The sequence below is a fragment of the Apis mellifera genome, linkage group LG3 (assembly GCF_003254395.2).
Source record: "Apis mellifera strain DH4 linkage group LG3, Amel_HAv3.1, whole genome shotgun sequence".
In the NCBI taxonomy this organism is placed as follows: Eukaryota; Metazoa; Arthropoda; class Insecta; order Hymenoptera; family Apidae; genus Apis; species Apis mellifera.
The window spans coordinates 4,486,015-4,503,376 of record NC_037640.1 but is presented as its reverse complement, the minus strand read 5'-3'; the positions used below and the strand labels follow the sequence as shown (position 1 = coordinate 4,503,376).

The 17,362-nt window shown below is 20.1% G+C and overlaps 3 protein-coding genes across 13 annotated transcripts; 1 reads left to right on the top strand and 2 right to left on the bottom strand.

The window, feature by feature from the left end:
- Positions 1-1,344: 1,344 nt before the first annotated feature.
- On the bottom strand, positions 1,345-5,453 carry LOC552551 (small integral membrane protein 14). Its single transcript, XM_624927.6, has 5 exons — positions 5,284-5,453; positions 2,839-2,921; positions 2,160-2,214; positions 1,934-2,082; positions 1,345-1,830 (listed from the first exon to the last, which is right to left on the bottom strand). Exons 2-5 carry the CDS (start codon positions 2,911-2,913, stop codon positions 1,786-1,788), a joined length of 324 nt encoding a protein of 107 aa, XP_624930.1. The 5' UTR covers positions 2,914-2,921; positions 5,284-5,453; the 3' UTR covers positions 1,345-1,785.
- Positions 5,454-5,629: 176 nt separating this feature from the next.
- On the bottom strand, positions 5,630-7,809 carry LOC552563 (transcription initiation factor TFIID subunit 7). 2 transcript variants are annotated; one of them, XM_624939.6, is made up of 8 exons: positions 7,710-7,809; positions 7,416-7,506; positions 7,214-7,342; positions 7,053-7,133; positions 6,609-6,975; positions 6,175-6,531; positions 5,943-6,112; positions 5,630-5,879 (listed from the first exon to the last, which is right to left on the bottom strand). In XM_624939.6, the coding sequence occupies exons 2-8, from the start codon at positions 7,500-7,502 to the stop codon at positions 5,856-5,858; spliced, it is 1,215 nt and encodes a 404-aa protein (XP_624942.1). In that variant the 5' UTR covers positions 7,503-7,506; positions 7,710-7,809; the 3' UTR covers positions 5,630-5,855. The 2 variants fall into 2 exon arrangements, with proteins under 2 accessions (XP_624942.1, XP_006559745.1); XM_006559682.3 differs by having other exon boundaries at positions 7,685-7,719.
- An 841-nt stretch (positions 7,810-8,650) lies between these two features.
- LOC552573 (oxysterol-binding protein-related protein 8) lies at positions 8,651-17,001 on the top strand. 10 transcript variants are annotated; one of them, XM_006559683.3, is made up of 19 exons: positions 8,666-8,789; positions 8,917-8,948; positions 9,586-9,728; positions 10,207-10,248; positions 11,345-11,473; positions 12,636-12,691; positions 12,810-13,040; positions 13,115-13,259; positions 13,318-13,539; positions 14,221-14,375; positions 14,455-14,633; positions 14,709-14,886; positions 14,971-15,067; positions 15,188-15,384; positions 15,444-15,569; positions 15,660-15,908; positions 15,999-16,166; positions 16,405-16,574; positions 16,684-17,001. In XM_006559683.3, exons 3-19 carry the CDS (start codon positions 9,593-9,595, stop codon positions 16,913-16,915), a joined length of 2,712 nt encoding a protein of 903 aa, XP_006559746.1. In that variant the 5' UTR covers positions 8,666-8,789; positions 8,917-8,948; positions 9,586-9,592; the 3' UTR covers positions 16,916-17,001. The 10 variants fall into 10 exon arrangements, with proteins under 10 accessions (XP_006559748.1, XP_006559749.1, XP_006559746.1 ...); XM_006559684.3 differs by having other exon boundaries at positions 8,667-8,793; XM_006559685.3 differs by lacking the exon at positions 8,917-8,948 and having other exon boundaries at positions 8,651-8,789.
- Positions 17,002-17,362: the final 361 nt, after the last annotated feature.

Here is a 17,362-nt window from a genome sequence, read left to right as displayed (position 1 = left end):
AACATTTTTACTATTATGCGTTTTGCCTATCACTATAGGTCATTATATTAATTTTAATAGTTTTACACTAATATAGTATAATATTTTACTTGTGCACATATAATATAATATTAGATTGTGATTAAAATATGTTATGTTCATTTATGTATATAATTAAATAATGAAGAATTATTTTTGTTATATATATGTGATATTAACTTTCACATATATATCACATATGCCATATAACATTTAATTATACATATACTATTAGCAATTAATAGCAAATATGTTGATAAATAAATAATTGAGCAATTAATTTTTTTGCTCAAATAAATTTTAAACAAATGAAAAATGAAATTAAAATTGTTAATTAAAAATTTTTATATTAAAATTTTCATTCTAGTTTTCCAATTAAAAAATAAATAGTAAGATAAATTCATCAATTTGGAAAACTATGTATATATGTAAATAAAGAAAAAAATGTGTTTTTGTAATAATGATAATAAGATATTAATAGAAGCATTTTAACAAGATATATATTTGAAGTGTATATCTCTTATCTCCCCTCTAAAAAATTCATTTATTTCTAATAGAATTATATAATATAATAAATAAAATAGAGAAAAAAAAAGAATTATTAAAATAAAATAAAATAATTAAAAAACTTTATCAAGATTCTAAATTTTAATAAAGTCAATAATTTGAATTTTTAATATATATATATATTTTTTTATATGTTATTGATATTTAACATATGTTATAATATAATGTTAATTTTTGAATCATTAAAAAATAGTATACTGATTCCATAAAATATCTTTAATTATATATTGTCTTTTTTAATAAAACGTACATATATTTATAATTATTATATTTTTTATAATTAAATATTATATATGAAGTTCCATTACAATGCATATTATTATTGATATAATTGAAAAATAATAATATATTTTTTAAAAAATAAAAATTTAACATTAAATTATTTTTTTATAAAAAAAACAGATAAAGATAAATATAAAATAATATATATTATTATCATTCTAAAGGAATATACAACACTCACAATTGTTTAAGAAAAAAAGAATTATTAAAAAATTTAAATTATATGTAAATATTTCAATTCATTGAATTATGATTTCAAAATGTTTTAAAATTGTTTCTAGAGAAAGATTCTATTTTTTATTCAAATGAATTTCAAATAAAATATTCATATGAAAAATCATACTATAAAAATAACATAAATTAATAATTATATTAATTATTAACGATTATATTAATTTACGTTATTAATAATTTATTTATGTAATAATGTTATTATATTATTATAATTAATTTGTGTTATTCTTATAAATAAAATTATTTATGATAAAAAAATTTTTATTCTTTTTTTTTTTAACAATCACAATTTCAATATCGTTTATACAATTACGCGTTTTTAAAAAGTGAATTTTCAACATTTCCTATAGCATAATATCAACAATTCAATTATAAATATTTGATGAAAATAGTTTCATTGAATTATAATTATTTTTTTTTTGTTTTACACATAGCTTCGATATGTGACAAATGTTAGTAAATAAAAATCGAAGAATGCGAATGTTAACACGTACAAATATAATAATTTTCAAATTATTAAAAAAAAAAAGAAAATTACAATTCTTTTTAGGTTAGATTAAATATATTCATAAAGATATTATATATAAATCAAATTAATTAATTTTTTTTTACTTCTTCTATTATCATAAATTCAGTAGATTTCTTATAAAAACCTACATAAAAGCGTTTATCATATTTCATTCTTTATTGTATTGTCGGTGGTGGTACTGGAGGATCGTCATGCGAATCCTAAAAAAATTGTGTGAAAATTAAAATATATTTTATCGATAAGATAAGAATAAAATTATAATATATACAAATTGATCAAATCAATTTGCATTAACGAACTTACACGTTCGTTGTTTTGATCTTTAGCAATATCATTATTTAAATGACGAAGAGACTGTGGTCTAAGAGCATACATAAGGATAATAAATACAATAATTAATAAAATCATGAAAAAATTTAAGTTCCACGATGGAACATCGCGTGGTCCTGGTACTGAAATATACATAATAGAAATATTTTATTAAATTAAAAAAAATTAATATCAATAATAAAATATAAAAAATGCTTACATCGTGACATATCAAAACATTCATTATCTGTGCAGTAATTTTGGCTCTGCCGCAACTGAAACGATAAATATCATATGTGAAATATTTATACAGAATTGATAGATAAATGAATAAAAAAATTTTGTAATTAGTTTAAAAATATATTTAATATATTTAATATAAAAAAAAAATAAATATATAGACAAAATTAATGCTTTAAAATTATAACTATATTATTATCGAATATATATTCATTCTCTTACCATATTTTCTATGTTTATTCATATTTGTTTAATTATGTAATTTTTGCAAAAGAATTATTGGTAAAGTAAAATAAATTCCCAAAAAGTTGCTTACTGTGACATATTTTTACCAATCGAATGAAAAATATATTAAATTATACAGATTAAATATTATTCATCTGTATTTTCAATTATTTCGAAACAACTGCATTCATTGTTATTAAAAACGTTATAAAAACATATATTGTAATAATAAAAATAAAAGGAAATATTATTTTTTTAACAATTATTATTTATAAATTTTTAAAAATATGATAAAATGAAATATCTTTAATAGTTATTTAAAATGAATAAAATATTAAATAATCTCCATACATTAAAAATGAAAATATACATTAATTTTAATAAAAATTTCAATTTTTTGAATAAGCAAGCAAAAAATTTCGATCAGGACTTACAATAGAAAGTAGACGTTGCATAGCAAATTCATGGTTCCATATACACTCACATAGATCAAATCCTTCGTCGGCCATCACGAAATCTACTTGAAAACACAAAAAAATAATTATGATATTAGTTCATTATAATAAAATCATATATTATTTTAATTTTTATTAATAATTGGGTATATTATAATAATAATTAAATAATAATTTAAATAATTTATGTTCATAATATATGCATATATTGTATATGTAGTATAAATCGATATAAAATATCAAAATTCATTCAAGACAACTATTAAAAATATATGGAATTATAAGAATACATATATATATATATTTTTACATATTGTTATTCATAAAAGAAATCTCAAGTTTAATATTTTTTGATTTCAAATATCTATTATAATCGTAATTCATCAATTATAAATAAAATAAAATTTGTAAAAATTATAGAATCTGACATTTGAGTATTTTAATGTACAAGAATTTTTAATAACAATTTTAACAACATATATATAATGAAAAATAGAAATAATTTCAAATTTTTTATCCTGAATTTAAATCCCATCACAGAAATATTCTTTTTTTTTAAGTTCTAAGAAATGATTAAAAAGAAATTATATAAATTTTTAAAATTATTAAGATATCAATTATTTTTTCTAACTTTATTTATTTTTATATTTTATTAAAGAAGAAAGAAAAAAAACAAATCTATATAAATATAGATTAAGATATAAATAATTAATTTTTATTTAATAATAATACATAAAATTTGGAAGAAATAATAAAAATACAAATTTATTTTATATTACAAGTATTTCGTAAAAATTAATTAATTATAAGAATAATTATAACTGAAGATCTAATTTCTGTGAAAGGATTTGAATTTAAGATAAAAAATTTAAAGTTGCTATCACAATATTATATATGGAACAATCATAAATTTAATGTTTTATATTAGATGCAAATTTATGACTCGTTTCTTAAAATTATTAAATCGATAGTGTAATAGGTTTCAACTTTTAAACTTTACCGATAAAAAATGAATCATATTTTTTCGTTAATAAATTTGCAATAGTATTCTATCTATGTATATCTATAAGTTTCTATCTTTTTGTCTATAATATTTATAATTATAAAAATATATAAAAATATAATTATGAGTACATATGCACAGAAGATAAAAAATTCAATTAAATAGAAAAAAAAGGATTTATTTAAATTTCATTATTTTATAATGAATTAGGTATACATATATTAAATATTGATAATATTGAAAACATTTTAGAAGAAATAAATTTATAAAAAAATAAATAATAATATGAATAGTAAGTAATAGTATAAAAGTAATATTCAAAACTATTTTAAAAAAATATTACAAAAATTAACAATCTTACATACTTTCGTATGTATTATAATTTTAAAATATGTAACTTTATATATTATTACAATTAAATATTCATATTTCTAAAAATTTCTAAAAACTATAATGTATTTTTTATAAAATATATAATTGAATAAAAAAATTATTCATATATATGTATAAATAATAGGGAATGTACGGAAATTGTCATTTAGATATGGCTGACGTGGCGATCAACATAAATCGGGTATACTATTTAAATATATTCAAAATTACACTATAAATTTTTCCAAATTTTAGATATATTTTTTTATATAACTGGCAAATTATTTATAGCTATAATTATAATTTATAGATTTATTAATATGCTAAATTTCATTAAAATTAATAAATATTAGATTTAATTTAATATTTAATATTACAATTTTTTTATTATACAATTTTATTCTATAATAAATGTTATATTTAACGTAAAACAATTAAAGAAAAAAATGTTATTGTAATATATACGTGATATATCATAAATTATATTTTTGTATATATTTATAAAAATATCAAAAACTTTTTTTAATAATAACCGTTTATAACATACATTCAAAATTATATTATAATACAGAAACTATTAAAACTCATAAATGATATATTTTGCATATATTTTGTATCAAATTCAGAATTTAATGATAAATGACACGTGGTACATATTCATATATGTAATTTCTTTATGTTATTTTTTTTTTTTTTATTAAATTTTTTAATAATTTTTTTAAATACAAATTAAATCTTGAAATAAAATATCTTAATCAAAGATGATAGATTACATTAAAGATAGAATACAATAGTATAAAAAAGAATTCAACATTCTGTAAAAGTTACGTTTAGATAAAGTAATTAAAATTCGAAAGAGTATAAATAGAATATGTTTGTAAAATTTATTATAATTGTATTATAATAATTAAGAAACAAAAAAGATCAAACAACAATTGACACCTAGCTTATAATTCATTGCTATTACCGCCAAATGAAAAGAAAAATATAATAAATGAATGACAGTTGGAATGAACAAAAATCGTTTAATAGCAGAAATTTTTACTCACCCTTAATATTTTTACGAAAACGGAAGACAATAAAATAAGAATAATTATGTTTACAGCACTTTAGTATTTGACACTATAATAAAATAAGAATCTATAACGCATTTATATTCAATAAGAGTCAGCCATTACGGTCGTCCTGTTGTATCTTGAATGTCGTAGTCGAATACTCAAGCTGGACTTTCATTGGTGCATTTCATGGTTATGCATTGTATAGCGACTTGGAATTTGACAATTGGTTGTCTATATTAAAATATTATATATTGCATAATATAAAATGCTTTGAAATTTTTAATAAATCATATTTTTTAAATATTGATTATAGTTTTATTAACCTTGCAATAATTGATTAATTGTAAAAAATTTATATTTTATTTAATGTTTTTTTGTATATTTTATATACATTTTATATACATACATGTTAAAATGTGTACAATAAGGAATAGTATACAATATCATATTTAAATAATAAAATATATTATATTATACAAAAAGAAATAAAAAAAATACAATACATAAATTATTATAAATTTGATTAAAAAAATTGCATTGGCAAGAACTTCATGGCATATCAATTATCCTAACTCTAAATCTTGAATCTGAAACATTATGATTATAATGATATAATTATTATTCAAAATTATATAAATAATAATACATACCTCTTGTACTTTTTGCATTTCTTGAGTTAATAAATTATCTAATATTTCTTGAAATCTTTGTCTTAATTTAACATTTTCTATATTGGCTATTTCAAGTTCTTGTTGTTGTCTTCTTTGACGTAATTCAGCTAATTCCGCATGCAAAGTTGCGAGACGTGTTTGCAATGAATCTATAATGTTTAAATATGAATCATTTACCAGAAAAATAATGCATATATAAATATAATTATACCTTTTGTTACTGGTGCAGAAGGAGATTCTGTAAAATTTTCTGAAATAATATATTCTGAATGAAATTGTTCAACTTTAGCTATTTTTGATGGAGATGTATCTTCTGATTTTTCAATTTCTGTTTCTATATTATTATCATTTTGAAACATTTCTTTACTAAATTCTGTAACAAGATTACTACTTGTTGCTGTATTATTGTTAGACCTTTCGGAATATGTAGCTTGCATAGAATTAGAATCTGATACTCTACTATCTGCAGAAAGACGACTGTTCTCATCTAGTTCCATTACATTTATATTTCCTTCTTCATCATCTTCTTCACTGTCACTTACAGGTTCACCAAATATATCATGTTCCGCTATAAATTAAAAACATTAATGTTTTATTAGTTATTAGTTTCATAGTTAATTTATCATTTCATTTTACATCACTTACCAACATCAAGACTTTGAGAAGTATTACCACTAATACTTTCTCTTTTAGTTTTCACTGTACCAGATGATGAGACTTTGCTTGGTTTTGATTGATCTTCATCTTCACATATTACCTCCCATTTAACATTAACTGCATCATTATCTACTCTTAATAAACGTTTTACTTCTTTCTCAATTTCTGGAGCTTCTACATATTTCTTCTTTAAAGTTTTCCTAAATCTTCTACGTCTAACATTTTTAGTAGGAGGAGTTATACCATGTGGCCACAAAAACTTCTTATCTACTTTATTGGGATCTTTTTTCTTTTGTCTAACTGGAGATTCTTCATCTGTAGTAGTATGATCATCTTCTTCTTTACAAATTAACATCTACGAATAATAAAATAAAATAAAACTAAATAAAATAGAACTAATAAGTAAGTGAATAAGTAAAACTGATTTTTTACCTGGCATATATCAGCAGTTTTATAGAAACTTTTGTTATCAATAGTTTTCAAGGATTCTACAATTGTTGGTAAATCAACAATCTAGTGATAACATATTTTTTAAAATTATTATATTTATATATATACATGTTATTTTTATATAAATAAAAAAAATATCTTACTTTTCCATGAAGAAGCCAATGATCAAATCTAACCTCACCATAACGCATATCATTTTCCAATTTTATACTTAATCTATCTTTTAAAGATAATCCATTACGTAATGTTTCTCGTAAAACTCTCGCTGGTTCCTTAAAAAATTAAATTACTTTTAATTCAATTCATAATTTTAAATAATTTAGGTTATATATTAAGACAATTTACCGGTGGTAAACGCAAAATAAATTGACTTTCCAATTCTACTTGAGGCTCGCTACGATTTTTATAGTCCGTAGTTGGATGGCGATTCATATTTCTTTAAAATTATAATTTTAATTCACAAGATTTAAATTGATATAATTCAATCGAATATCTATATTTAATAATTATAAATATTTATATAGATTAATATTTTTCTACAATATTTTTTTATAATACAAATAACAAATCAAACAAAAAATATTAAATAAAATATAATACAAAATAATAATTACATTCTTTTTTTCCAGTTGTACTTACAAGTTCAATAAATACTGCTTATAGCTCTTCTAGTACCTTTATTAAAATAAATATAAGATGAACATACACGTAGGTAAGTTTAATGAAGTTAAATATACATTTCGATATATGTATAATCTTATAATTATATGTAAAGAAAATTAAATATAAATAAAAAAATGCATTATATTATTTAAGAGAAATATAACAAAAAAAAATAATTTAATATATTAAATTATTTTCAAAAAAATAAAAAAAAAAGTTATTATTTATATGATGTCATTTTGATGTAATGATAATTATGTTATGTGTCTTTCTTGTTTTATTTTGAACATTAAATTTGAATCTATTATTTAAATATATTTTTTAAGTTTCTATTCAAATTTGAATTTATTACTTAAATATAATATATAGATTTATTTCTTCTTCTCTTATTATTTATTTTAATTGCATAAAATAAAATATAAATATAAACTTAGATATCAATAAATTTCGATAAATAAAAAATTAATACAATTAATTAATTTACCAAACGTGTAAAATTTAATACATAACATTTATTTTTTATTTTTTAAATCATCAATAATAATTATATATTGCGCATTCGTATTAATAATTTTATTCGAAATATTCTCATATATATATATATATTAATATCTGAAGTTGTTTCATCAAAATTGTATTGATTTATAAGAAATATTTATTCTTTTATAACTTTTCTATTCTATGATTTAACAAATATTTTTATTTTTACTATATATTTCATTGATTAATTGAATAATAAATTTAATTGGATTGCATCAATTTGCAATAATTATTTCATTATTTTAACATATATTTTACTATTCCGGCAAATAATTCTAATTCATTAAAATGTTTATACTTCATTAATTTTACACCAATAATAGAAAATATATTTGCGACATTTATGCGTCATACGTTTTGATTGTGAGTAACTTGGCAGATCCATATGTTATTAGTAAGTGATCAATGGAACATCGGACTTCGCGCTCGCGCCGTCGTAGCCTGACATTGATATACATATAGCTCTTTCTTTGCTTCGGATATTTATTCTTACATCAATAAAAAATTATTTAATTTGCAAGTATATATATGTATTAAATTTAATTATTTTAATTTTATATATAATAGTAAATATATATAAATTTTACATTTTTATTTTTTGTGCTCTAATATTTTTTTCTAAGTGTAATAAATTATTATACAGTATTGACTGGACAAACAATTGTTCAAAATCAGGTATGTTATGGTTACTTTACGTAATATCTTTGTAGGTATTTATTTTAAAAATAAATTTATATACTTTTGATCATATAAATAATGAATGAGATATTGACATATTTTACATATATCTTTTTTTCATTATTTTTGTTTAATTAATTGTTATTATCTTTTTACGCTTAGTTTGTAAAAAATTGTATCATAAATGGTATTTAATCATCATTACATAGCATTTTATAATTACATATATTTATTCTTTGTATTACATAAATTATCTATTGCTTCTTTTAATTTTTTTAATTCTAGCAATTATTAATAATTGAAGATTACTTTTATTTTATTATATTATATATTTTATTATATATTTATTTTATATATTTATTTTATTATATATATTTATATTATATTTTTAGTTTGTAAATATTAGTATTTTAAATGTCTATTTGATCTAATTACTTTTTAATATTTTATTATAAAATTATTATAATAAAATTATTATAAAATTATTATTATTATTAAAATAATTTATATATTTTTTATTATTATATATTATTTATTTATTATTATATATTATGTATTATATATTATTTATATATTAATTTAATATACATAAAATTATGTATGTTAAAAGTATATATTTAAAAATATGTGGCAGATTCATAATGATTTCCCAACCAATTGTGGTACCTGGAGGTGAACATCGATCACAATCAGAAACTCATTCTATGTCTGTTGGAAATACTTCTGAGTCTTTTAAAACTATGACACCACCAAATGTAAGCAGATCATTAAGTAATCGTAAGTATCATATTGAATTAAATTTTATAATTTAAATTAACTTTTATATTCTTAAGAATAAATATATGATAAAGATTTAAAGAAATATTATTAATGAATAATTGATTATAATAATTGATTAGATATAGATATTAATTTAATTGTATGTATAATCATATAATATATATGTGAAAATTATATATTTATATCAGAAAAATATAAAATATAAAATAAAAAAGCTTTGTTGCAAATTAGTAAATTTAATAAATAATTTCTTTATATATATATTGTTTTATCTAATATTCAATTTTAATTTGTTATATTTTTTTTTATAAAGAAATATATGAACTTACATATACATATTATGATATTTATATATATTTTATATATATATATATATATCTATTATATATTATATTAATATTTATTAATTATATATTTTAATGATTATTTATTATTTTAATAATATATAAAATATTATGTGAACTATTATTTAAAGGTATTAATGACAGTGGATATGGTACATTACCAAGTAAGCTAGGTAGGCTTATTAATATATATTGTGTGCATATAGTAGCAAGCTTCGATATTAAAATCACAAAAGTGAATAAGTAGATATATGTGTATACATATATATGTATATATGTATATATGTATATACTGTATATATATATATATATATATATATATATATATATATATATATAAAATATTTTATTTTTAGATTATTATTAGCATTTTTTCATTTTCAATAACTTCTTATATTATCATCTTATCAAATAAATTATAAATAAAATTTATTATATATAAATTGATTTCATTTAATGTTTAAATATGATTTTTATTAATATTATCATTAAGCAAAAAAATAATTTATATTATTAGAATTATTAAAATGCTATGCTATTAAATATTAAATTAACATAATACATTCATGCTGTTAGCACATTTTTTTTATTTTTTAGTATATTGTATAATATGGACATTTATTCATATGTTTATTTAAGAAGTATTATATGTAATATATATGTATATTATATGTAAACTTTTTTTTAAAACAAATTTTTATAATTTCAATATTTTTAATGCATGAATAATTACATGTTACGTAATATAATTGATGCATGTTAATATTTAAATTTGTTAAATTAATGTTGCTTTATAATTTTTAGTAGTTTTTAAGAAAAATATTTATGAATATTTAAAATATACAATGTAATATATATTTAAAAAATATGTTTCTTTTTATGCATGCAAAAATATTTTTATATATCTGTACATATTTGTTTGTTTTTTGCTTTTACAATAATATATTTTAAATATATTAAATTAAAACTTGGAACTATATTGTATATAATTATGTTTACAAATCTTCTCTTTGAAAATTAACATTATTAGCAATTCACAATTAGTGTTGCAAAAAACTTATATAAATTTATACTTTACTAGAATGCAATATGATGTAATTTAATCTTAGAATTTTTGCTGTTGAATAGTTTAGACTTGAAAAATTTTAAGAGTTTGTGATTTTAAAAGATAGATATCTAAATAAATTTGAAGAATATATTTTTCTGAAACAGTTATAAAAATATTGATAAATAGTAATTGTGATTGAAAATATAAAACTAAATATATAGAACCAGTGGATCAACAACTTCGACGAAGCAGTGTTCAAGTTCAATCTGCAACATTACCTAAACTTCCATCAACAGAGTCCCTATCAACAAGTGTAAATTTTACAACTGCTGCACCTCCACTTTCTCCAGGTATAAACACAAAGCTATGTTAATATCATAATGGACAATAATTCAAACTTTATCAGGTGCTTTTCTTATGTAAATTAATATTATTTTTTACTTATTCAAGTAGTTGATTAGCTATAATGAATTGCATATTTTTTATTTCCTGTTCGGCTTATATAATATATATATATATATATATATATATTATATCATGCATATTTTATTATTCAGATTTATAAGCTCTGAAATGTAATCTTTATATATCGTATAATCTTTGGCTGAAAGATGATATATATTAAATAGATTTTTATTATGAATATAAATTTTAAGTAAATAATATTTTTGTATAATAATTATATATAAATTTATAGTTTATAAGTCTTATGTTATTTAATTTATAATTAAAATAAATGCAATCAATATTTTTTATTAAATATAATTTTTAACATAGATAAAAAGAACATGGAATTTCAAAATCTATTTTGAAAAGATGCTGCTAACTGCATAATGCATTATGTTAAATAGAGATTTATTGTATAAAATAATTTTATTTATATAAAATAATTATTTTAATTAAAAAAAATTGCATCCTATTTCTTTTTTTTAATTTTAAAAATTTAATTATCTTTTAATTTTGAATTTTTTTTTATAGATCAATAAGTTTGCATTTTCTTAAAATTAAAATACTTATCAAGCTTGTTGTATGAATATTTTAAGCTAATGATTATTTCTAAAGCTTTTAGTTTTAATTATTTATAAATAAAAAAAAGTATATTAAAATTATTATTTAAAATTTATAAAATCATTTATCAATTTTAAATAAATATTGTCATCTGCATATCTTAATTATTTTATAAACACTTTAATATGAAAATATTCATAAATATTTAATATTTATAAAAGTCATTTTTATCTATTTTATTTAATAATTATTCAACACATATTATTTGAAATTATATAATTTAATCATATAATTATTAAAACCATAACATAGTTATTATATTATTAAAACCATAATATAATTATATTCTATATTGCGATTATTTAATATTTTCATAAATAATTGTAAATATTAAGATTTATTTATTAAATTAAATTTTATAATTGTAATTATATTTTTGTTTTTATAATATTAATATTTGATTAATATTTAATTATGCGATTTTGTATAATCTATTTGTTATAGGATTATCTACATCAATGGGAGAAGCAAATCAAAAAACAGATAATGTTTCTGATAAGGTAAGAAATATTTAGTTTTAAAATAAAATTAAAGATTTAAAATAAAATTACTTTATTTTTATGAAAATTTATATATTTCTATATATATATATATATATATATAAATTTTTTATTTTAGTCTTTTGATTCTTGTAAGTTAACAAGGAAAGAATCATATAAAGCTCAAAGAAAGAATTATCGAATGGAAAAAAAGAGATTTGCTGATGAACTTCTAAGTTCTTTTAAAGATCCAACTGTTATTGTGATGAGTGATTGGCTCAAAGTTCGTGGTACATTAAAAAGTTGGACAAAACTGTGGTGTATTCTGAAGCCTGGTTTGCTACTGCTATATAAAAGCCCAAAAGCAAAAGTGCTCATTTATATTGCTTTTAACTAAAATATTTATTTATTTCATTCAAAATTATACTTAAATAATTATTACAGAGCAATCATTGGGTAGGAACGGTTTTACTTAATACATGTCAAGTGATAGAACGTCCAAGTAAAAAAGATGGATTTTGTTTTAAATTGTTTCATCCTTTGGAACAATCAATATGGGCTCCAAGAGGTCCAGAAAAAGAAGCTATTGGTAAATAAAAAATTTTTTATAAATTAAAAAATATATTTTTATTAAATTATTTTTATAGGTGCTGTTGTACAACCTTTGCCAACATCTTACTTAATATTTAGAGCACCTTCTCAAGCAGCTGGTAAATGTTGGTTGGATGCACTTGAATTATCTTTACGTTGTTCTTCTTTAATAGTACGTTCAACAAGTGCATTGCCACGTACTTTACCACATGATACTACAACAACTCATGAAACTCAATGGAGTGAAGCAGATTATGAAAAACATTTTGATGAACATGGTAAGTAAAACAAATATATTACAAAATATTAACATTCATTAAAAAAATAAAGATTCTTTTTAAATTTTAACAAAAATTTGTTTAATGAAATATGAAATAATTTTTTATTACATTTAATATTATAATTGATTTTTATATTTGATATATTATAATTGACTTTTATAAAGAATAGTATTCAAAAAAAATATTTGATTAAATTTTATTCTTGAAAATTAATGGTATTAATTATATCATTATTATTATTCCTTTCCTGACATATTACCTAAAATACTTGCTTTTGATACCTAGTATGCTTATCTAATTATGCTCCTCGATCACCTACAACATCTCAAAAACATTTGTTATTATATCCTCAACCTGCAATAGCATCTATGACAAATGATGATGTTAAAAGCATTTGTCCTTCACCAACTCCAATGTTTGAACAATTATACCATGCAGTAGCATATTGGGACAAACAATTTCGTGATAGATCTACAACTCTTGCTGGAGATACAGAAATTATTTTATCTTCAAATTCTGTAGATGCATTGGGTGATGGAAATATTTATTCACATTTTGAATCTTCTTCTTCTAAACCAATTCCATCTTGCATTCGTCGTATGACTGTTCCTTCTATACATGTTTTGGAGTATGATACCCCAGTAGTAATGCTAGATCCTCTGCACTCCTCACATACAGATTTGGACGATATTAGCCAACCGGAAAATGGAGTAACAGCTGATGCAGAGATTAGCGCTTCGGATAGTGAATCTGAAGGATCCGCCAAGGAAGATCAACAAGAAGTAATTAATGAAACTCCATATGCTGCAAATGAACAAGAAGTTCTTGGAGCGGTAAAAAATTATATAATATTATGTATGATATTTATAATTAAGATTATTTAAATTTTTTATATTTACATTCAATATATAGGCTGGAGAGGTAGTTACAGAATTACAAGAAGAACAAAAATCTTTAATATGGTTCTTAATGAAACAAGTTCGACCAGGCATGGATTTATCAAAAGTCGTCTTACCGACTTTTATTTTAGAACCTCGCTCGTTTTTAGAAAAATTGGCTGATTCTTATTACCATGCAGATTTATTGTCTCAGTAAGTATAAATTTATAGATTTCGAGAAGTATTCATATAAAAATATGATGTATGTTTTGTTTTTTGCTTTTACAGAGCAGTAGTAGAAGATGATGCATTTACACGTATGAAAGGTGTTGTTAAATGGTATTTATCTGGATTTTATAAAAAACCTCAAGGTTTAAAGAAACCTTATAATCCGCTTTTGGGTGAAACTTTTCGCTGCTATTGGCAGCATCCTAATGGTTCAAGAACTTTCTATATAGCTGAACAGGTATAGTAATTATTTAAATTATACTTATGTATTGCCATTTTTATAATTATAATATATTTATTATAAACATATTAATGTTAATAGCTTTCTCATCATCCACCTATATCAGGATTTTATGTTACTAATCGACAAGATGGATTTACTATTAGTGCTACAATTATTGCAAAATCTAAATTTTACGGTAATTTTTTTCTTATTTTTTTTTTTTTTTTTCTAAAAGATGTTTCTAAAATATAGTTGTTATATATAAATATATATATTTTTATATATATATATATATATTTTTTTTTTTATTTCTCAGGAAATTCAACATCAGCAGTCCTAGATGGTGTTGCCATATTAACAATGTTACCTAGGGGAGAAGATTATACAATGACAATACCTTATGCTCATTGCAAAGGAATTCTTATGGGTACATTATCAATGGAATTAGGTGGAAAAATTCATATAAATTGCGAGAAAACAGGTTATCATACTGAATTGGAATTTAAACTTAAGGTAATATGGAATACAAAAGTAAAATAATAAACAAAATTAATTAATCATTTATTCAATAGCCATTTCTTGGGGGTGCAGAACAAATGAATCAAGTTACAGGAGGAATACGTTTAGGCAAAGAAACTCTTGCTACTATATCAGGCTATTGGGATGGTCAAATATTAATTACTGATAAAAGAACAGGAGTATGTCTAATCAGACAATAAAATTTTGTTATTTATTATCTATGAATTATTTATTATAATAAATCAATATTATATTATTTAATTTTACAGCAAGAAAATGTATTCTTTAATCCCACTCCAGAAGTACGTAAAAGAAGATTAAAAAAATATACTGTACCTTTGGAACATCAAGGTCTGTGGGAAAGTGAAAAATTATGGTATGATGTTACGCAAGCAATCAATCGAGACGATCAAATTGCTGCCACTGAAGCAAAAACTCAATTAGAAGAAGCTCAGAGAGAGCGTGCTAAAGAACGAAAACTTAAAGGACAGGAATGGGTTCCTAAACACTTTGTTCAGGTATTATATATTAATAAAATTAAATAATTAAAAATTTTTTAAATATTCAAAAATAAACTATTTAAAAATATCATTTTTTTATATTAACAGGATATTATAACTGGTAATTGGGTTTATCGACATGCAGATGTTCGACCATGGGATCCTAGAAATGATGTTGTACAATATGAACAAGATTATATAGTACGTACAAAAACTAGACACAAAACACCGATTATGCGTACTGGTAGTATCGTTTCTACTGAACCACAAACACAGGTATAAGGATATAAAAATTAATAAAATAAATTGCATCTTAATAATTTATTTTATATTTTAATAATTTTATATTTTATATTTAATATTTTATGTTTTAATATTTTAATGTGTAACATAAATAATATTAAAATCGTTTTATTTAATTATTTAATTGTATATTAAAAAATAATTCATTTCACTTATTTTTTTTTTCTTATACAAAATAAGATATTCTAAAAATTTATATTTTATGTTACAGGTTCCACTTCTTCAAGCTGAATCACGTTCATCACTTTCTGTATTAAAATCTTCTAAAAGACAATTGTCTAATAATTTAGCAGAAACTGCTCATGATTCTGGAAGTTCCTCTGCAGAGGTACATTCAGATTCTAGTCAATCAATAGGTAAAAGGAAACGTTCTGCTGCAAGGTAAATTATTTAATTTTTTTCATTTTTTCAATTTTTTATTATAATTTTATTACAATAATACTCGATATACGTCTAATAAATTTTAACCAAGAAGATATTATATTTTCAGGATTATAGATGTTATTAAAGAATTAGAACGACAAATGTTAGAATATGGTGATAAATTAAATCGTATACAACATATATTAGAGCAACTTGCTATAAGACAAAGAGAACAGGGTGATCAATATCATAGTATAAATATGTTGAAAAGCTTCATAGATACAATTCTTGTTATTGTAATAGTTTTTTCTGTACAATACTTTGTAAAAATATGGACCGACGAATCTAGTGGAGGTTGAAAATACGTTAATAAGATCGTAGTATAAATTGTATATATTATTTATCTTATCTCAATTCGAATTATCAGCTTTTGTGTAAAAAAAAATCTTGAAATGAGATTTTAAAATCTAAAATAGTTAATTCAAACGTATTTTTGGTGGAAGCAAAAAAACACGTTGTTTTTTATTAGTGCATTAAAAAATAGAGTAAAAAAGTTACACATATAAAGATATATATTCAGGTAATCGCAGTGCAATGTTATTTAGCTTTTGTTATTTTAATTACTGATGATACATTCATTATGTAAATCTAGCCTTTTCTAGTAATTATTTATATAATAACATAATATTTTTAATCTTTGTTAATTGTTCTTCACAACAATTAACCATGGTAAAAAGATTGAATTTCTTTGAGCTTATGTATATAATATTTCATGTGCTAATGCACAAGAAAATAATTATATATTT